Raw genomic sequence first — 22,636 nt, 5'->3', positions numbered from 1 at the left:
TCTAGCACTTGTTTGTAATTCAGTGATTAGTTTCATTTTTTCTAAGTTTGGTAACCTATTAAATTAATCTCGATTCTAACCCTCTTTTTCAGCCTTTGTCCACACCTTTAACCCAAGCCCCATTAAACCCGGTTAAAGACCTTTTGATTTATGTATCATCTTATTATAGTGGTGGAGATTTGATTTTCATGCAAGCCTATGGTAATAACTTTTCATGCTTGACTATTGAATGCTTAATTATTGAACCTTAAACACTTTGAATGATTAGAGTGAGTCTTTAGTGAGGATGTCAACCCTTGTCAATTTGGAATTGAAGGTAATTACTTAGATAAAGGGGGATACCTACGATTTTATGATTGAAATGTTCAATTTGGTTTGTTTGAAACTTTAATGTTCTTTTAGTTAAGCTCTTAATGTATGATTACTTGTGAATTATTTTGAACATTATTGATGAGAATTATAAGTTGAGAAGAATTTATTTTAATTGTAAGTTAAGGATTTTGCTTGAGGACAACCAAATGCTTAAGTGTGGGGACATTTGATAAACCGTAATATAACATATTTTTACCCCATGCATGGCATATTTATGGATGATTTTTCTTTGGTTTCATTGAATTCGATGCTCCTAATCCTTTAAATTCATGTTTTATACTTAGGCAAGCATTGGAAGGTGAAAGGAGCAAGAAATAGGCCAAAAACAGACAAAATGGGCCTAATTCAGCATGGCACATGGTCTAGGCACTTCCACACGGGTGATCCACACGCCCGTGTTTCATGGCCGTGTTGACACTAAACCAAGTCAAAATTGCATACGGCCTGAGCACTTTCACACAGTCGTGTCCCTGTCGAGCCCAAGTCTAATTCTACTCAGAAAAGGCTAATTTTGGGCTATTTTGGACATTCGAAAGTCTATATAAACACTCTAAAAGAGGATTGGAGGGGGAAGCAGAGTAGAAGGCAGAAAATACTGAAAGAAAGCCATCGGAATTAGCTCGGAAGCAGGATCTACTTCAAAACTGAGGATCTCCATTCAATTTACTTAGAAGTTCTTTGGGTTCTTTATGTTTTGTTGTTTTTCCAATTTTGAGATGTTTTCCTTTATAGTTATGTACTAAACTTCCTAAATACTTAAGGGAGATGAAACTTAGGACGAATCTTATTACTATTTGAATTATATGATAAATACTTGTTCTTATTCTTAATTGTGAGTTCTAAGTCTTGCTTTAATATTCCAGGATATTAATTCAGGTTTTTGATATGCATATTCAGTGGAGCAAAAGTCCCTGTTTAAGAGTAGATCATTCATAATTAAGCAGAGTTGCATGCAATCATAGAAATAGGACAACATAAACCTGCCGGATTAGAGTCAAATCTAATAAAGGAATCCATAGATCAAGTTAATGCGATAATAAGGGTTTTAATTAGAAAGAAATTTCAATTAATCAACCTAGAGTCAGTTGTTTTTAGTCTTGAGAGAGATATTAACATAAATTAGGGATTTATACGAATTAAGTCAAGTCAATAGTTCATTTAATTCAGAAGTAATAAGTGAAGTCTAGGAGGATTCTTTATTGGGTATTGTCTTCTCTATCAGTTTTCTGAAAAGTATTTTCCAACTTTAATCTTTGTCGTAATCCTAGTTAATTAGATAATTAGTTTTAGTTTAAAAACATTCTTTAAATCTTAGGCTAGATAATAAAAAGATAGTAATTACTGGTACTTTTAGTCCTTGTAGATACGATATTTCCAGTCTCACCATAACTATACTACTGTTCGATAGGTGCGCTTGCCTTAGTCAAATTTTGTTAGTTAGTTTCACGACCGTCACGGACAATATCATGTACACCTGAGAAATAGAACTTGCGACTGTGGGCGTTTGTTTCACTTCGCTATCCATGCACTCATGCAATTGTAGCTTGTCAGAATCTCCGTTTGGATCCCATGAGATATGTCGACGAAGTGTATGAAATAGAATACATGTACAATATGTGGAGATACATATTCCCACCGGTCCTAGATGAATGTAAGTGGTTGTCTGTATCGCTTGCTCCGTTTAAGTTTTTACCGGATAAAGAATTGCGTCTCAAACCAAAAGGTCGACATTGCTCGAGTAGAATAAATATTATGGATATCTGAGGAAGAATGAACCAAAAGAAGTTGTGCGGATGGCGTAGGAACCTAGGTCATACAATTCGATTATGTCCAAACTGAAATAGTTGATAATTGTTGTAATGAAACTATGTTGCATTATTTCTATTGCCTTGTTCAAAAGTACTTCTATTTTATTAAAAATATAAAAAAAATTTACTATTAAAATATTAAAAATAACTTTTATTTTGTTACATGAAACAATATAAAAAAGTTTGTACAAATATATTAAAAAATTCAATATATGTGCCAGTGGGAATCAGTGCCGCATGGGGGTGGTCGATGATTATGCGCTAGATTCCTCCTTGGTTAAGCTTCCGGCGGGGGTTGTGGTTGCTCCAACAGGGGTTGTGGTTGTTCCGATTGTGGGTGTTGGGAGGATGACCCACCTTAATAAAATAAAGAATGTGGAGCTGTTTGCATCACCCACGGCGAAGGCTTTTGAGTCTCATAAAGGGGTGGGGATTGGTAATGAGGTGAGCTCCCCGACGGTGCCTTGTGCCATCCCTTCAGTGACGATGGCCTATATATCGTCGGTTGACTCAAAGTCATTGGGAAAAGAGATGCACTGGGCCATGCATTCCAACCTGGCATAAGACTAAGAAAAGGAAACATATAAGGGTTAGGATACATATAAGGGATAGGATACACATCTGACGTAATCTGAAGGGGATATGGTGTGGGTGTCATCAGTTGAGGAGTTGGGTCTGGGGATTGTGTAGGGGTTGTTGATGGGCCCGTGCTGTCATCCCTTCTCCTTGGATTTAAAGGGCCCCGTCGTTCCCTTTCGACACTAATTTGCCGACAAATCTGCTCTTCCGACAACAAATATAGCTTGTCATGGATCCTAAACCATGGCATGTAATCCGGCCCGCACGCTAACTCAAGAATGATGATCGATTCGCGATTAGGTATATGATCATACCGATTTTCCCAAATTTTGATATATTTTGAGAAGAATACCGGCCAATTCGTATTCGATTGCTGTAAGTCGATTTTGTGTTCACCATCGAGCAACTTAAGTGCCTCAGGAATCGGTTGTAAGAATCCAAATTGCTACAACACTCTATCCATCTGGTGCATCTCGATAGTAGCATGGTTGACCAATAGGACCTTAACAGGCCAAATGTTTAGATTTTGAAAGAATTCATCCGGAATTACTGCCCGAATTGTAGAATCCTCATATGGTGTCCATTGAAACTATATGAACGTGATAAAAATATTAGTTATGTACATAATACTAAATACTAATTATGAAACGACTATTTTATGTATATATATTTTATTTAATACTTAATTGCGCTTTCGACATTTGGTCTAATAGAAGTCGTATATTCCAACATAACTCGTCGAATAGTTCCACCTAATTAAATAAATTTTAGCATACAATATTATTTTAAATCTATGTAATAATTGTAAAATAAAATAAAAATTTTACCTAGTAATGAGTGAGAATGTATATAGGTGGTTCACTCGAGGACGTAAATATGGAAAGTGAAACCAAGCCCATGATTGTAGCAGTGATAGACAACCTCTGATTTTTGCTTTAATTGGTGGCGTCACCCTGCACATCTCCCAATACAATGTTGCCAACACGGTAGACCCCCAACTAAATTTGCCAGCTGCTCTAAAATCAACGAGTTTCAGCAGCCACCTCAAATGTACGAGTTTTCGTGACAAATCCGACATCAAATAACCTTTATTCATCTCAAAGATGTATGCCCGAGCATATCGTATTCTTTCTACTTCAGTCGAATCATTCCCTGACTATGAGAATATGTCTCATAACCAGCCCATCTCGATCCGACCTCCGTAAATATTATCCAGAATCGCACCCAAAAGATCATAGCATATGGCTCCCCAATCAGCAGATTGAAGGGACCCAGTGAGTGCAGACCCATCCACCGGCAATCCCAATTGTAACTGCACATCCTCCAAAGTGATGGAACACTCTTCGCATAGAAGATGAAATGTGTGCGTCTTGGGTCTTCACCTCTCTATTAACGTGCTAATGAGTTTCCGGTCCAATTTGCACCTCCGGCCTATAGTGGCCATGTGCCAAAAACCTGATTCCCTCAAGTAATTTTCTATCAAGGGTGATGGAGGACCAGACATATTACGAAATATAACATTGTAGCACCCGATCAACAGATTGTTATAAAAAATTATAAAATAAAAATTAATTAAAATTACATAAATGAAAAAATATTAAATAATATTCAAAAATTAAAATTAACTCTTACCATTTCCGGGGATATATTTATGATTGAGATGAATTAATTCCCCGACCATTACTAACACGATTAAATATTTTTGAAATTATAAAAAATAATACTAATTTAGAAAAAAATTTAAAGGAAATAATTAATTAAAGAGAGCTTTGAGAAATTTAAGGAGAAATTTGAGAGATTTGAGAAATTTAGGGAGAAATTTGAGAGCTTTTTTGCCAAAATTTGAAGAAATATTGTGCGAAAAAATATGAGGGAGGGGTTTTTATAAATATATATATTTTACCGTTGGACCCTCCAATGGTCAAAAAATCAAATAGCCGTTAGGGAAAAAAAGCATGGAGCAAAACGTGCCCTTGGGGGAGCGATTTTGCCTCGTTATCAAAATGCTTCCACGTCAACGCGTTTTATGCTGACATAGCAAAATCGCTTTCCCAGGGGCTCATTTTGTTGAAATTTCACCCAAAATTGCTCCTATGTGGATGCATTTTGTCATTTTCAGTCATTTCCGATAAATAATAAAAAAATTAGCCCATTTCCGTAAATAAACTTGGAAAATGGCCTTGTAAAACAGTCTAAAATAATCCAATTTTATACTGAGGAGAAACATGACATGTCTAATTTTTTTTATTGAAAATCATGCATGAAAACTTTGATTATAACTAGAATACATGGAAAATATTGTGGAAAATATGCTAGAAACAATCCATTGCTAATTCTTTCTCCTTCCATTTCGATGGATCCTCCTTCTCATTCTCTTTTTTGAGTTTCGCTTGATCATTTTCACTAGCCAACGGGGTCTCCCAGTTGTGAAAACTATGTATCCAATACTCAATCCAAGCACTAGTCCACTTCCATAACCCATTGCTGCAATTTTCCAAACAAGTGTTGTTTCAAATTCGTCCGCAACTGTTGATGGAGGTGATTTTGGTTCCTGATTGTTGCCACATTTCTTTGACAAAGGAAATCCACATAGTCCTGAGTTTCCATCGAAGGAATCATTTGAGAAAGTATCGAAATGATTAGCTAATGGTATCTGCCCCTCAAGATTGTTATGAGAAAGATTCAATGCTCCAAGAAATGTCAAGTCAGTTAACTGCACTGGGATTCTTCCTTGAAGCTTGTTTGACGAGAGATCCAATGATTCAAGTGCTGCCATTTTTCCAAATGATGGTGGGATATTACCTGCTAAGCTATTGTGCGAAAAGTTGAGCACTATGAGTGAGTTAAGTTCTCCAACTTCTTTAGGAATTGACCCCTTGAAATGGTTGCTTGAAAAATCAATAACTGTGAAAGAAGTTAAAATTCTCTCAAGTTTGAAATCCAACCCTTTCATTGTTATAATTATAGAGGCTTGATAATAATTTCCTCCCATGTAATTTGGACCACTTTTGTCTACCGGAATATCTTTCATTGATTTTAAATTTTCAAATAGCTCAGGTGGGATGTGACCAGTGAACCCATTTGGAGAGAGATCAATCATTCGAAGGCTGCTAAAGGAAAATGTTTCATTGAAATTTTGCATGTCACCATGGAATCTATTAGACCGAAGGACAAGAACTTGCAGATGTGGAAGCATAACTAACCAATAAGGAAATGTATCATTTATTTTGTTGTTGCCCAAATCTAAAACTTCCAAGTTGTGGCAGTTCTTTAATGACTGCGGAATTGATCCCTCAAGTTGGTTACCATTGAGATTAAGTGTTCCCAAAGCAACCGCTAAAAGCTGGTCGCTAAAAGTCCCAAAACAATCTGGAATAGTTCCACCCAACTTGTTAGTAGACAAGTCAAGTACAGAAACAAAACTCAAATTGCAAATCTTAGAAGGGATCTCTCCAACCAACTCATTGTTTGAGATTAAGAAATAATGCAATGCCTGTGGTGGAGTTGGAAGTGGTCCTTGAAGTGAATTGAAGCGAAGGTCCAGAATAAACAGATGCTTCCCTGGAATTTGCTCAACGCTAGTCAAGAAGTTCATAGAAAGGTTCAAAGTGGCCAAGCCCTCCCATCCTTCGGCTTCCCATTTTGTAATAGAACCATGAATTTGGTTATTAGAAAGATCTAAATCTTGCAACTGCGTGGATGCATTCAAGAAGCTTGGGAAACGTTCCATGTTGCAAGAAGAGAAAAGAAACAGCTTTATAATGGGTAGGGTTGAATTGGCACCATTATTGCAGCTAGTTAATGATAGTAAGCTGTTATGTGAAAGATCAAGCCACATTAGATTCCTAAGCTTCACAAGCATGCATGACTTGATATTTCCCCTCAAGTTATTAGATGAAAGGTCAAGAGAAGCAAGGTTGATGAGGTCAAAGAAAGAACTTGGAATTATTCCCTGTATTTCATTCTCATATAAATAGACTTGTTGGACTAGATTAGGCTCTTGGATTGGGTCAATAGGACCATTAAGTTTGTTATAGCTGAGATATAGATACTCCAAAGAAGGTAGACTGAACAACCAACCTGGTACTCTGCCACTAAGCAAGTTTGCATTTAAGTTGAGTTCTCGTAGATACGAAAGTCCACTTATGTTGTTGGGAAGGGTACCCTGAAGGAAATTGGAAGAGAAGTCCATGGAAGTAAGGCTAGTGAGGTTAAATGCTGATGATGGGAAGAGACCACTGAAATTGTTAGAGGAAAAATCCACGAAACTTAGATCGTTTAAGCTCCCAAAAACATCAATAATTTTCCCTTGGAACATGTTGCCTGAGATATCCAAGAAGGTGATTTTTGTGAGGTTTCCGAGGGCTGAAGGGATTGACCCCATAAATACACATCTATGAAGGTTAAGTTTTTTCAAGTGTTTAAGATTACCAATTGAGCCAGGTAACCCTTTTGAAAACCTTGTCCTTGAAACATCCAACAAACTAAGGGGACTGCTCCAATTTGTTTCTGGTAGATAACCAATGAGATCTGGATTACTACTTAGAATGATGTTTTGAAGGTATGGAAGATGGAAAAGTTGGGTTGGGAAATTTCCTTGCAAACCACAGTTAGAAAGACTTAAATGCTTCAATGAGACAGTCAAGTTAAGGAAAGAATAAGGTACAACCAGAGACAAATTTATACCGTCAAGGATCATATTTTCTAATTTTGTAAGGTTGTGGACAAGCATGTTAAAATCATGGTTCCTAAACAAAAGATAATTCTGACCGAGATCAAGCGAAACTAGTTCTGACAAAAGAGAGATTTCAGGTGGGACAAGACCAGTGAATCCAGTGGAAGAGAGATTGAGATAAGTTAGACTCCTCAACTTACCAAACTCAGATGGGATTTCAGAGTTGCCGAAATAATTACCGGCAAGGTTAAGCCACTGAAGGTTTTGAAGTGAGAAGAGGGAACTGTTTGATTTGAGAGAACCAATCAGTCCACTACAACTGAGATCAAGGCCGATCACATTGCCTTTCTTGTTATCACACACCACACCCTCCCACTTGCAACAGTCAGTACCTTCATCCCAAGAATCCATCTTATGAACAGAAACAATGTGAACTTCTTTTGAACAAATACTAATGGAAAGGGAAAGGTTGCTCTTGAATTGCAGCAATGCAGAACTCTGTTGGGGACGACATAAATGTGTTGGAGGAAGAGACAAAGAAAGGGATAGCAATGAAGAGCTGAAGAAGCCCAAAAGCAAGCATAGGATTAAATATAACATCTTTCTCTTATGAACTCAATAGAAAAAAGATGAACAAAGAATTTGGTTGTGTAGTTGCTTATTTAAGTTTCCAATGGAAACAATTCCACTACCAATTTATGCCATTCGTCAATTCATTTAGTACTTTTTTTTTTTTTTGTTTCTATCTTGCTGGACACATCCAGCAATGGCCGGACATCTATACTTATTAACAGCAACCCATGGTTGTATTGACTCCATATGGCATTATCACTCATAAGGTTTCCTTAAAATAAGTTAATTTAGTATAAATGGCGTCAAAAGCACAGGTCAAAGGTGAGAAGGATAAAGCTAATGCATGTCTTCATTTGATTTATATATTATAAATGAATTATTATTTCGCCATGACTTATATTTTAACCAAACAATTAGGCCTAATGTTGAAATAGGTGAAACAGTTACCATTGTTGGCATTTAAACATCTATTCCATTTTATTTTGTTATAATCTACATAATTAAATTCGAATCAAGTCGTTGATCATCTTCTGCAATGTGCCTTGCAATATATTTTCTGGTGTTGGCACGTCTTTTTTTTTTTTGTATTGATTTATAATATATATAAAACACGAGTTTAGAAAAATTTTTGATTCATGAGAATGTTTTTTTAACATATTACAAAATTCACATTTTAAAATAAAAATTCAAGTAAAATAGAACTTGTGATAATTATATATTTAAAAATAATTATAATTTAATCGAAGTTGCGATAATTATTATATATTTAAAAATACTAAAATTTAATTTACATTTATTAGTTAAAATAGGGTAAACTACCAAGATAGCCAGTTTTGTTTGCCTCATGTTATATTTTAGTCACTTACGCTATTATTTTGTTACAAAATGGTCACTTTTGTTACGTTATTTTTGCACTTAATTTTGATTGTAATTCATGCTTGGGCCATCCATTGAATCGATCATTTATTCTTCCATTTTGAATAAAAAATCCAACCGATTGATGGAGCACTCAATTTGATTTCTACTATTTCGATTCAACAAAGAAGAATATGAAAATGGATGGTTTTTCAGTCAAAATGGAAACGAAAACTAAAAGAAAAAAGAGACCAAGCTAGTTCAAGGATTAATCTAATGCATTTAGGGCTTAGATTGGTTTTGATTATTTCGGGAAACCAATTTAACATTTTTCTTTAATTAATTTAGAAATTCAATTAATTCAATTTATTTAATTAAAAAATAAATTAAGTTACTTGGCTAAACATCCACGTTGGCATTTAAAATTCAATTTAACAGTCATGTTTGGACTGCCAATTGTGAGGTAACAGATCCTAACAGCAGAATGACCATTCGGTAACAAAACGATAACACAAGTGACTAAAACGTAACATTTCAAACATAAGTGACTAAAATGTAACATGAGGCAAGCAAAAGTGACCATTTTGATAGTTTACCCTAAAAGATATTGTGCTAATTTTAAAATAGAGTTATTACTTGAATAAAACTATAACACCACATTTGGTTGAGGGAAATGGAATAGGGTTGTAATGAAATAGAGTTTGTAGAAGGCCCAATCTGCCCGGGCCCGTTACAGAAAACAAACCAAAAATAAATTAAAATAAAAATCAATAAACAAAACAACCTACAATCCAAAATAGTCCATTTACAATTCATTTAACCCAAAAATAAAAGCCCAAATATTAAACTTAATAAACCTAGACCCAATGGCCCAACAGCCCACTTCTAAAATGAGCCCGAATGGCCCAGATCTTTGGCTCCAAAAGTTGAAACCCTAGGACCAGTTTGCGCCGCAGCCTCGCATGGAATTGGTCTCCTCCGTACACTCCAGGTGCACCCTCGTACGGCCTCCATACATCCACGTCAATGGAACTTGCGAGAAGAAAAGAATAACAGAAAGCAACAGCAGCAATAGCAGTAGAAAAAAAGGGAAAAAAACAAAAAATTGTAATTATTCGGCTATAAAAGTCATACACGAGTCTTGTATTTTTTATGCATACTGAATAAAAAAAAAAGCATTTCGAAAGCAATTTTGAAAAGGTGATTTTTTTAAATCTAGCTTTTCCTTCGATTTAGTTCTTATTTCTTCTTTCTTCATGATCTTTATTTGCTGTATAAAAAAAATAAAGAGAAGGGACTTATCTTAGTTTTGGCTCCTTCGAATCCTTGCTTACTTCGTCATAATCGAAGCTTAGGTGAGGATTCTGAGACTTGTGAGCAAAACTCACGGATCTATGGTTGAACAACGCCTTGATAGGCCGTCATATGATACTATCCGTTGAGAAGAGAGGTGTAAGGGCGTCCGAATGAGGGACTGTTGGTCGACCGAATATTGGAGAGAGTAGCTTAGGTTTTGTTTTGATTTTTTTAAATGGCTAGGTGTTTCACTTTAGGGTTTATTTTTGTTGTTATAAGGGGCATTAGACAACGTCGTTTTAGGCCAACTTCAATGGCCTCAATGGCCTCAAAATGGCACCGTTTAGGAACAATGGCCCGATGACCCGACCCACGCACGCTGAGATCCGCGCGTTTTGGTATTTGAGGGCTATTTGTGCGATTGGTCCCTTCCTTTCATACAAGCAATCGATTAGACCTGCTTCAGATTTCTTTGTTCTTTAATTTTTTCCCAGAATTTGGGCATAAATCCATTTTGGTCCGCGCCTAAACCCCGTGTTTTAGGATCTAGAATATTTTCAGTTTTGATCCTTGTACATTCGCGCGTATTGCGCTTTAGTCATTATCTCAATTTCAATAGTTTATTTCATATATTAATTAGCCCTTTAGTTTGATTTTATTTCAATTGATTTTTTTTCTTCAATTTGTATAATTCATTATTTTTAAATTCATTTAGCACCCATCTTTTAAATTTATTTATATACATTTTAAATTACTTTGATAATTTACTTTGTTTTTAAAATTATAAAATTATTATTTTAAAGCTACCTTGTATATTATATTGTTTTTAAATTTGTGTATAATATTTAATTAAAATTACCCTTATATTAATATATGTGAATAACCCGTCCTCCTCTCTTTGAAACAATGGGCGCTACGGTTCTATCGGTGCTTGAAACAATTTTGTCTTCTTCATATTACTATATCTCTAGAGTCAATAATTTTATATGAGGAACTCTGAACTCAATCACTTCTTGCCGTTACTCTTCGTTTTCGTTGAGGTCTATCTGTAGAGGTACTCAAATTGGATCGTGATCGATTTTTAGGTTTCGTCGTAAACCTAATTGGTTCCTTCAATTACATAAATCAATAGTTCAAACCGCACATATATATATAGTTCATGTTGAAATGAGTTTTATCCTATATAGATTATTAATTCCATGTTATTATATATATATGATTTCTTCTAAATCTATATATAAATATATATATTATGTATATAGTTCATTCCTTATGAGCATATTTTGTTATATATTTTATTATTTAAAACCTTTCATATTTTATATATTATTTAATTTATTTTTTATTGTATGTATATTGTCAACTTTAAATAAATGTTTCATTTTAAAATATTTTGTACATTATTTGTTCCAAAATTTTTCTTTCATAGCATCTATTTTAATAATCATTTATATATTATTAGTTTTTTATTTTATACATGTAAATTATTTTAAATTCCAGCATGTGTTATTCGTTTGTAAATATTTTGTATAGTTTTTCTAAAATTGCTTTGTATCAAATTGGCTCCTAGTTTCCATATTGTTTGTATATTATGTGTGGTTTTTGGTTTTCATATTGTTTCATATATTGTTATTTTATTGTCTATTAGTCTTTTGTATTACTATCTTAATTTTATTTATCTATATTTGGAAACTTATTATAGTTTTTTCTGATTGGTTTCTTTAATTAGTTATATTTCTAGTTTTCATTATTTTGATTATTAATGTTTGGATGTGAGCTCATTGTTATGGTGTGTTTATTAACCTGTTCTTACCATTTTACGTTTATACTATTATCACTCATTAGTAAAATACTCTATCCATGTATATTGTTCTATGTTTATAATTTCACCTTTCATTCACGAGTGTTACATTGTAATTTTCAACTTATTGATCCAAAATTAATTATTCCATTTTATTTCAAGTCAAACTAATGCATTTTGAGCCAATTTTATAATTGTTTATTTGTAAATTTCCCAAAACAAAGGCAATGTTTGATGTTTAGAAATTCGAGAAATCGTGCCCTAACGTGCTGAGTTTCGATTTTCCGTTTGTTCAAATGATCAAATATCCCTTCTAAATTTCATCCGTGTTTTCTAAACTTCAAAACAAGGCAATGTTATATGTTTGGAAATTCGAGAAATCATGCCCTAACATATTAGGTTTCGGTTTTTCATTGAACCAAATAGTCGAATATCCTTTTGTAATTTTCAACGCCTGAATTTTTGAAGGTCAAGAGTCGACTTTGGTTCCGAAGGTTTAAAAGGTCATGTCCTAGTGTACTGGATGTGATATTTTTATTCCTTCGGAACAAGAAAATCTTAGCATCCAATTCGAGTTATTCAAATTGTTTTAAAGGGAACCATATCCAATTTTAGACATAAGGACATTATTTAATCAATTCGGTACCAATTTTGGGTATAACGAGGGTGCTAATCCTTCCTCGTACGTAACTCACTCTCGAACCCGTTTTTTAATTTCGTAGGTCAAAATTGATTTTTTTAAATAAAACAAACGTTTTATTAGGTGATCCAATCACACCTAAACAAAAAGGATTGGTGGCGACTCTATATTTCATTTTTAAAGTAGATCCCCGTTTTTCAAAATAAAAAAATAGTTTCGACAGAGTTGTAATGGAATAAAACTGTAATAGAATAGAACTATAATAAGTAATTTAATTATTTGATTAAATAGAATGAAATGGAATAGAACTGTAATAGTATTCTTATGTTTGGTTTAATGGAATAGATATTAAATAACATAAGCAAAAAGGCTTAAATGATACTACCCTATAACAGAATTTTTTAAATAGATGATTATAGTTATTGTTATTAAATGATAATAAAATTATTATTAAATATAATTTAATAAAATAAATATATATAATTTAATAAAATTTTTAATGTAATTATTATTAAAATATAAATTAATAAAAATAAAATATATAATATTAGTAATAAATTCTAAAGGAAAAGAAGTTTGAGAAAGCTTTCGGTCAAAGTATAACAATGGCAAAAATATCCATGTCTTTTATAAAAATAAAAAAAGTGATTCTAACTTCCAGCATAAATTAAAATTACAAAATAAACCGAAAAAGGACATCAACCACTAGTTTTTTAAAACAAAATTCAAGTTTTTTTTTTTAATTCATTCTCCTAATTAGCTCATTGATGTAATTCTCACTGCTGCAGACATCTCCACCTTCAACGTAATGATTCCTCTTCTTCTTTAGACCGGTATCTCCACCTTCGACATAATGGTTTCTCTTCTTCTTCAGACCACCCAATGGTGCCTTGAGCTTAAATGGCCAAAAGAAGTTGTTGGCCTCCTTGAAATGAGGTCCCACTATCATTATCTCATGGATGAGATCTTTGACACAAATGCTGCAGAACTTGCCTAGTGCCTAAAAGTAACATTTTGCGATAAAAGCATGCTTAGTGTCTTCGTTTTTGTTGAAATACTCGTACATGGTGCAAATCCAAACATGGATACAAGGATATGTGAGTACCCTTTAGCATAAAATATAAGGGAGAAAGTTGTGATAATTATCATTTAAATTAAAATTATTAGTTAAAAAATTTTATGTTAATTTTTGTTGATTTAAAATATAATGATTTTACTTTAATAGAATTCTAATCATCTTAATTATTATTTAATTAATATATTAGAGTTAATTATGTTAATAAACTATTGTACTGAATAATATTAATTTGTATTAATTATATAAAATAAAACTATATTGTATGTTTAATATGTTAAAATACTTTAATTATTATCCAAAATTTTAAAAATTAATTAAATATTGAACACATAAAATCACATGCAACACATGTGATATTAGAAGTTAATTTATTTAAATTAGTAAAATTACATAGATTTTTTGATACACTTAGGTCTTGTTCAAGCAAGTAAAAAGCGAAAAGACTATTAATTATATAAGACAACTTAAACACGCACAGACACAGTCCTAATCAAACTTTTTCCGATGAACTATGATAATCATATAAAAAATGGCATGGCTTATAAGATTGCACAAATCAATTAAAGATAATCAAAAATCATTTTAATAAAAGACTATCTTGTTGTTGGACAATTGAGTTGGTGTAAATAAACAAGTAAATATAATATTTATCCCTCTTGCTTCATATCAAAGCCTTGAAAGCCTATAAATAATCGATTGATTTGTAGGATTTTTGAGAGAGTAATTATACCATTTGTTTCATTTACAAAAGGATTATTCGAGTGCTTTGTATTTTCATTGTTATGTTATTTATTTTCTACCTTTAGGTAAGGTAGAGTAAAAGAGAGCTCATGTTAAGTGTACTTGAGTGAAGTTATATTTATCCAAAAGTTAAAATAGATTGAGTTGAAATTTTTATTTGTATAGTAAGAAGTTTTCTCTAAATAACTAGGTAAGGCACCGAAAATATAGGTTAAATCCAAATTTTATTAACAAGTCTTTCTGCTCTCTTTCTATACTTCTGTGTGTCGAATTGTGTGATTAAAGTGTTCAAACTTAACTTACATTTCTTTAAAAGAGTATATGCTTTATTTCAATCATTCATATATATGTTTATATTTATATATATATTAAAAAAAATTAATCCATAAATTGATATTTAAATTACACCATTTTTCCTAAGTTGGTACCTAAATTTTTTTGTCACTAGTGATACCCAAATTTATCTTATGTTACAATATTTACACCAAAATGTTATATTTATTAAAAAAATTCAACTAATATTAAACCGCCACACCATATAAACTTTAAAATTATTTTTCTTATTTTCTTTTTACACTATTTGTCTTTCTTTATTTTTTTTTCCTATTTTTTCTTCTTCCTTTATAGTGTCTAGCAATACTAGCAATGTTCGAAATTTGCCCTCTCAAGATCCATACACTAACAATTAATTCTATTTTCGAACTTTATCTCCTACTTGTTCTACCTGATGAGATTGAAAAACTTATTTCATTGATCAAAAGAATTAGATCGAGAATCGATCAAGGTACTGGTTTGATCAAAAGAATTAGATCGAGAATCGATCAAGGTACTGGTTTAAAGATAAGAGTTGAACTAATTGACTTGCCAATTGATACAGATCAATTGAACCAAGCTAAACAATCAATTGAACCAGTTTTATCTATTTTTTAAATATTTTTATGAATTTTTTAAATAATTTATTTTATCAAACCAGAAAACTAATCAAATTAGGAATTGATAGCTTGATTGATTTAACTATCGGTTTAGTTCGAAGAAAGAAAAAAAAAAGAAAAAGAAAAGAAATATATATAAGAGAAAATAATAAATTTTTATCTTTCTTTGTCACATAACAATTTTTAATTGGTGTTTTTTAAAATATACTTAACGGTTTAACTAACGATTGAACTAATAGAAATACTAGCTTGAAAAACAATAGTCTAGGGACCATTTGTGACAATAAAAAATTTAATGCTGTTCAACCAAGCTTTACTTGCAAATTATTGTGATATAAAAATATAATAAATAAATTTTAAATAAAGATCGAAGAAATATTTCATTTCAAATAACATTTAAAAAGAAAAATTTGTTACTTCATATTTAGAAAATATTTGTGAGGCTAAGTTGTTAAACTATCTTTCAGACAATTTTTAAATTTGTTAAAACTGCTTCAGGCCACAAAGTATGGATAGTTTTTATTGAGCATCGATAGAATCAATAATTTATCAATACATTTTTAATATTAATATCAAAATGACATTCTGTTTTTAAAGTATTTATCAAGTATTGATTCAGTATCAACACGGTTTGCACGATATCGATAAATTTATTCAAGTCTCAATAATGATATACTTTTATCTATACATTTTTAGTATTGATATGAAATTGACATTTTGACTTTCAAAGGATTCATCAAGTATTGATACAGTATAGATACATTTAATTTGGTATCGATATTGATGGTCCAACAATCACTAAATTAAGCATTAAATATAGATGAGAGTATAATATTAATTTTATATCTTAAAAATTAATGATATATCATTATCTTATCAATGTCTAAAAATTAAGATTTTGGTATATTTTAATATAAAATGAGCTTGTTCAGAAGTAACAATTTGTTGTTATATGATATTTCAAGACAGTGACTTTATTACTAAGGACAAATAAAACCCTTAATACCAATATAACAATGATTATTCTTAGATGTTGAGAGATGACAATAGGCTGCTTCATACTATTACCCAACAAGAGTCTCAAGTGGTTTTCTAGAAATAATAATTAAAACAATTCTATTTTATTTGTAATCGAGATTCTATCACTTTGGAATGAATATATATTTCCTGTAATAATTAAAATAATCCAATTTTATTTTACTGTGAAGAAACATGAAATGTCTAATTTTTTTTTTTATTGAAAATCATGCATGAAACTTTGGTTATAACTAGAATACATGGAAAATATTGTGGAAAAGATGCTAGAAACAAACCCTACAGCATCCATTGCTAATTCTTTCTCCTTCCATTTCGATGGATCTTCCTTCTCATTCTCTTTTCTGGGTTTCGCTTGATCATTTTCAATAGCCAACGAGGTCTCCCAGTTGTGAAAACTATGTATCCCATACTCAATCCTAACACTAGTCCACTTCCATAACCCATTGCTGCTATTTTCCAAATAAGTGCTATTTCAGATTCATTAGCAATTGTTGATGGAGGTGTTTCTGGTTCCTGATCGTTGCCACATTTCTTTGACAATGGAAATCCACATAGTTCGGAGTTGCCATCGAAGGAATCGTTTGAGAAAGTACCGAATTGATTAGCTAACGGTATCAGTCCCTCAAGATTGTTATGAGAAAGATTCAATGCTCCAAGAAATGTTAAGTCAGTTAATTGCACTGGGATTCTTCCTTGAAGCTTGTTTGACGAAAGATCCAATGATTCAAGTGCTGTCATTTTTCCAAGTGATGGTGGGATATTACCTGCTAAGCTATTGTGCGAGAAGTTGAGCACTATGAGTGAGTTAAGTTCTCCAACTTCTTTAGCAATCGACCCCTTGAAATGGTTGCTTGAAAAATCAATAACTGTGAAAGAAGTTAAAATTCTCTCAAGTTTGAAATCCAACCCTTTCATTGTTATAATTACAGAGTCTTGATAATAACCTCCTCCCATGTAATTTGGACCACCTTTATCTACCTGAATATCTTTCATTGATTTTAAATTGTCAAATAGATCAGGTGGGATGTGACCGGTGAACTCATTTCGAGAGAGATCAATCATTCGAAGGCTGCCGAAGGAAAATGTTCCATTGAAATTTTGTATGTCACCATGGAATCTATTAGATCGAAGGACAAGAACTTGCAGATGTGGAAGCGTACCTAACCAATAAGGAAATGTATCATTTATGTTGTTGCTGCCCAAATCTAAAACTTCCAAACTATCGCAGTTCGTTAATGACCGTGGAATTGATCCTTCAATTTGGTTACCATTTAGATTAACTGTTATCAAAGCATCCATTGAGAGCTGGTCGCTAGATGTCCTAAAACAATCTGGAATAGTTCCGCCCAACTTGTTCTTAGAGAAGTCAAGTACAAAAAGAAACTCAAATTGCAAATCTTGGAAGGGATTTCTCCAACCAACTCATTGTTTGAGATTAAGAAATACGCCAATGACTGTGGTGGAGTTGGAAGTGGTCCTTGAAGTGAATTGGAGTGAAGGTCCAGAACATACAGTCTCTTCCCTGGAATTTCCTCTACTGTAGTGATGAAGTTCATAGAAAGGTTCAAAGTGGCCAAGCCCTCCCATCCTTCGGCTTCCCATTTTGTAATAGAACCATGAATTTGGTTATTAGAAAGATCTAAAACTTGCAAGGACTTGGATGCATTCAAGAAGCTTGGGAAACGTTGTATGTTGCAAGAAGAGAAATGGAACTCAATTATCATGGGTAGGGTAGAATTGGCATCATTACTACACCTAGTTAATGATAGTAAGTGGTTAAATGAAAGATTAAGCGACCTTAGATTCTTAAGCTTCACAAGCATGCATGACTTGATATTGCCACTCAAGTTATTAGATGAAAGGTCAAGAATAGTAAGGTTCATGAGGTCAAAGAAAGAACTTGGAATTGTTCCCTGTATTTCATTCTTTGATAAATCGACAAGTTGGACTAGGTTGGCCTCTTGTATTGTGTCAATGGGACCATTAAGTTTGTTAAAGCCGAGATTTAGATACTCCAAAGATGGTAGACTAAACAACCTACCTGGTACTCTACCACTAAGCAAGTTTGCATATAAGTGGAGTTCTCGTAGATACGAAAGTCCACTTATGTTGTTGGGCAGGGTACCCCGAAGGAAATTGGAAGAGAAGTCCATGAAAGTAAGGCTGGTGAGGTTAAATGCTGATGATGGGAAGAGACCACTGAAATTGTTAGAGGAAAAATCCATGAAACTTAGATCGTTTAAATTCCCAAAAACATCAGGAATTTGCCCTTGGAACATGTTGCCTGAGATATCCAAGAAGGTGATTTTTGTGAGGTTTCCGAGGGCTGAAGGGATTGACCCCATAAAAACACAACTATCAAGGTTAAGTGTTTTCAAGTGTTTAAGATTACCAATTGAGCCGGGTAACCCTTTTGAAAACCTTGTCCCTGAAACATCCAAAAAACTAAGGGGACTGCTCCAATTTGTTTCTGGTAGATAACCAATGAGATTTGGATTATTTCTTAAAATGATGTTTTGAAGGAATGGAAGATGGAAAAGTTGGGTGGGGAAATTTCCTTGCAAATCACAGTAAGAAAGACTTAGATGCTTCAATGAGACAGTGAAGTTAAGGAAAGAATAAGGTACAACCAGAGACAAACCCATACGGTCAAGGACGATATTTTCTAATTTTGTAAGGTTGTGGACAAGCATGTTAAAATCATGGTCCCTAAACAAAAGATAATTCTGACCGAGATCAAGCGAAACTAGTTCTGACAAAAGAGAGATTTCATGTGGGACAAAACCAGTGAGTGCAGTGTCAGAGAGATTGAGATAAGTTAGACTCCTCAACTTACCAAACTCAGATGGGATTTCAGAGTTGCCGAAATAATTACCGGCAAGGTTGAGCCATCGAAGGTTTTGAAGTGAGAAGAAGGAACTGTTTGATTGGAGAGAACCACTTAGTCCACTACAACTGAGATCAAGGCCGATCACATTGCCTTTCCTGTTATCACACACCACACCCTCCCATTTGCAACAGTCAGTATCTTCATCCCAAGAATCCATCTTATGAGCAGAAAAAATGTGAACTTCTTGTGAACAATTACTAATGGAAAGGGAAAGGTTGCTCTTGAATTGAAGCAATGCAGAACTGTGTTCGGGACGACATAAATGTGTTGGAGGAAGAGACAAAGAAAGGGATAGCAATGAAGAGCTGAAGAAGCCCAAAAGGAAGCATAGGATTAAATATAACATCTTTCTCTTATGAGCTCAATAGAAAAAGATGAACAAAGAATTTGGTTGTGGAGTTGCTTATATAAGTTTCCAATGGAAACAATTCCACTACCAATTTATGCCATTCGTCAATTCACTGAGTACCCTTGTTTTTTTGGTTTCTATCTTCCTTGGACACATCCAGCAGTGGCCGGACATCTATACTTATTAACAGCAACCCATGGTTGTATTGACTCCATATGGCATTATCACTCATAAGGTTTCTTTAAAATAAGTTAATTTAGTATAAATGGCGTCAAAGGCACAGGTCAAAGGTAAGAAGAATAATATTAATGCATAACTTAATTTGATTCAACAATTAGGCCTAATGTTGAAATGGATGAAACAGTAACCGTTGTTGGCATTTAAACATTTATTCGATTTTACTTTGCTATAATCAACATAATTAAATTCGAATCAAGTCGTTGATCATCTTCCGCAATGTGCCTTGCAATATGGTTTCAGCCGTTGAAGTGTCGGTACATTTTTTCAATTTATAATATGTATAAAAATACAAGTTTAGAATTTTTTTGAATTCATAAGAATTTTTTTATTTTCAATTTTTAAAATAAATAAAAAAATTGAAGTAAAATAAAAGTTGTGATAATTATATATTTAAAAAAAATTATAATTTAATCAAAGTTGCGGTAATTATTATATATTTAAAATATTAAAATTTAATTTACAATTATTAGTTAAAAATAGGGTAAACTATGAAGGTAGTCACTTTTGTTTGTCTCGGGTTATATTTTAGTCACTTACACTATCATTTTGTTACAAAATGGTCACTTTTATTACGTTATTTTTGCACTCACTTTTTACTGTAATTCATGCTTTGACCTTTCATTGAATCTATATTTTATTCTTCCATTTTGAATAAAATATCCAACCAATTGATGGAGTACTCAATTTGATTTCTACTGTTTTGATTCAACAAAGATGACTATGAAAATAGATGATTTTTTCAATCAAATAAAACATCAACCACTAGTTTTTAAAAACAAAATTCAAGTTTGTTTTTTTTTTTAATTCATTCTCCCAATTAGCTCATTGATGTAATTCTCACGGTTGCAGACATCTCCACCTTTGACGTAATGGTTTCTCTTCTTCTTTAAACCAGTATCTCCACTTTCGACATTGTAATAGGCCCATTTTGCCCGGGCCCATAAAGAATAAAAAAACCAAAAATAAAATATATTTATCAAACCAAACAAAAATAAATGAAAGACCAAATTGTTTATAGGGCTAAAGTCCATTTACAAAACCCAAAACTAAAATGAAAAAATAAAAAACAAGACAATAAAAGTCCAATAACTCATGACCCAATTGAATAAATCCTCAAACCCAATAGCCCAAAACCGAGGCCCAATACACCCAAAAATAATTTTAGCAGCCTGAGAATGCCAGAATCTTCTGGAATAAACTAGAGGGTCGGCTTCCCACGAGGATTCTCACGCACGTCGCTTCAGACATCCCAAAAGGCCCGTACATCCACATCAACGGAACCTACAAGAAAGAAAAATAAACAGCAAAGGAAGGCAAGAGAAAGAGGCTAACAGAAATTATAGCGATTGACAGCAAGAAAATGTAATTTTATTTTTTTGATTTTACTCTGTAAATCCGGCTATAAAAGCCAACGAATGTACCTGCAAAAAACTTACGCACACTGTATGCATACGCACGCACAGAGAATAGAGAAAAAGCAATTAAAAATTAGCAAAGGTGATTTCAAGTTTTCTTTTTTCCTCTCTTGTGATTTCTTTTTTCGTTTGGTTTGGATTTTTTTTAGTATGTGAGTCAACCCCAATGAGAGCCCGAATACTTCAGAGATACGGAGGTAAGGGCGAGGGGTCAAATAGTGTTGAATCTTTGTTTTATGAACCTTTCTTCGTTTTTTTAAAAAATAATGTGAGATTCGAAGTTTTTTTTTCTCAAATAAAACAGGAGAAAGAAAATACTTACTAAATTCCTCTAGGCGTGGTCGAGCACCTACAACGGCAGAATCGGGTACTGTTTGCGCGCTGTTGGACACCAAATCTGATGGTGGTTCGGCTGCTTGCAAAATAAACCCTAGCAGAATGGCGTCCTGGTTTTAAATCAAAACAATGGGTTATGTTCTAAAAGAAATAGGTGTGAATGAAGGCTTCAGGGCATACTCTAAAAACGGCGCCGTTCAATGGGTTAGGATCCGTGCCTTGACCTGATTAATAGGCCAGATCCACGCCCCTTTTGCTTAAAATGGGAGATTTATGCGCTAAGTCCTCCACATTCGCATGGATCTTCGATTGTGCCTTATGCGTTTTACCTCGTTTTTTTTGAATTGGACTCTGTAATTTGTGTGCATTTTCAATTTGGACCGTGCTTCAATGCTGTGTTTTGGAATCTAGATTATTTCCAACTTTAGTCCCTTGCCCTTTGCGCACATTACGCATTAGACCTCTGCTAAATTTCCAGAATCTATAAATTATCTCTTTTATTATGATTTTCTTTCAATTAAGGTTTTCCCATCATTCCTTTAAATTCACTTCACATTCATTGTAACGCCCCAATTTTCGGGAATCCTGTGAATGTTGGCATAGGTTTAATTATGTTAGTGGGCCTCTAGAAAGCCCAAACTTAAGATAGAACCCGACAATTTTAGTTAATTTTTGTTCCATAAGAAAAAGGGGGTGAAATTATGAAATAGAACCTATGTGAAAATGTTTGAAAATGCTATAGGCTAAATTGAAGTGGCCAAATAAATAGGAGTGCAAAATAGGAGGATTTGCATGACAAACCTCCCATTTTACATGAAGTGGCCAGCCATCATGTTGTTGTAGACAAAATGTACACTTGATATCCATAATTTATGGTACAAATTGATACAAATTGATAATAGGTTAGGTAAATGTTCCATGATAATAGGTTAGGTAAATGTTCCATGATAATGGGTTAGGTAAATGTTTCATGATAAGAATTTCATGTCTTTTGTATTAAAGAATTAAATGGATGAAA

At 33.1% G+C, this 22,636-nt stretch overlaps 2 protein-coding genes across 2 annotated transcripts; both read right to left on the bottom strand.

The window, feature by feature from the left end:
- Positions 1-5,088: 5,088 nt before the first annotated feature.
- Positions 5,089-8,034, bottom strand: LOC108464915 (receptor-like protein 6). The gene has a single exon (XM_017765199.1). It carries the CDS (start codon positions 8,032-8,034, stop codon positions 5,089-5,091), a length of 2,946 nt encoding a protein of 981 aa, XP_017620688.1.
- Positions 8,035-16,679: 8,645 nt separating this feature from the next.
- On the bottom strand, positions 16,680-19,435 carry LOC108464918 (receptor-like protein 6). Its single transcript, XM_053027607.1, has 2 exons — positions 17,807-19,435; positions 16,680-17,744 (listed from the first exon to the last, which is right to left on the bottom strand). Exons 1-2 carry the CDS (start codon positions 19,433-19,435, stop codon positions 16,680-16,682), a joined length of 2,694 nt encoding a protein of 897 aa, XP_052883567.1.
- Positions 19,436-22,636: the final 3,201 nt, after the last annotated feature.

The sequence above is a fragment of the Gossypium arboreum genome, chromosome 5 (assembly GCF_025698485.1).
Source record: "Gossypium arboreum isolate Shixiya-1 chromosome 5, ASM2569848v2, whole genome shotgun sequence".
Taxonomy (NCBI): domain Eukaryota; kingdom Viridiplantae; phylum Streptophyta; class Magnoliopsida; order Malvales; family Malvaceae; genus Gossypium; species Gossypium arboreum.
Note: the sequence above shows the minus strand (reverse complement) of the source record. Positions and strands in the feature narration are given on the sequence as shown.

Bases quoted from the DNA above. Each gene is read 5' to 3' on its own strand.
- LOC108464915 (XM_017765199.1), bottom strand. From the start codon at position 8,034: ATGTTATATTTAATCCTATGCTTGCTTTTGGGCTTCTTCAGCTCTTCA.
- LOC108464918 (XM_053027607.1), bottom strand. From the start codon at position 19,435: ATGGATTCTTGGGATGAAGATACTGACTGTTGCAAATGGGAGGGTGTG. The intron at 17,745-17,806 runs GTTGGAGAAATC...GACTTCTCTAAG, and splicing joins TAATCTCAAACAATGAGTTG to AACAAGTTGGGCGGAACTAT.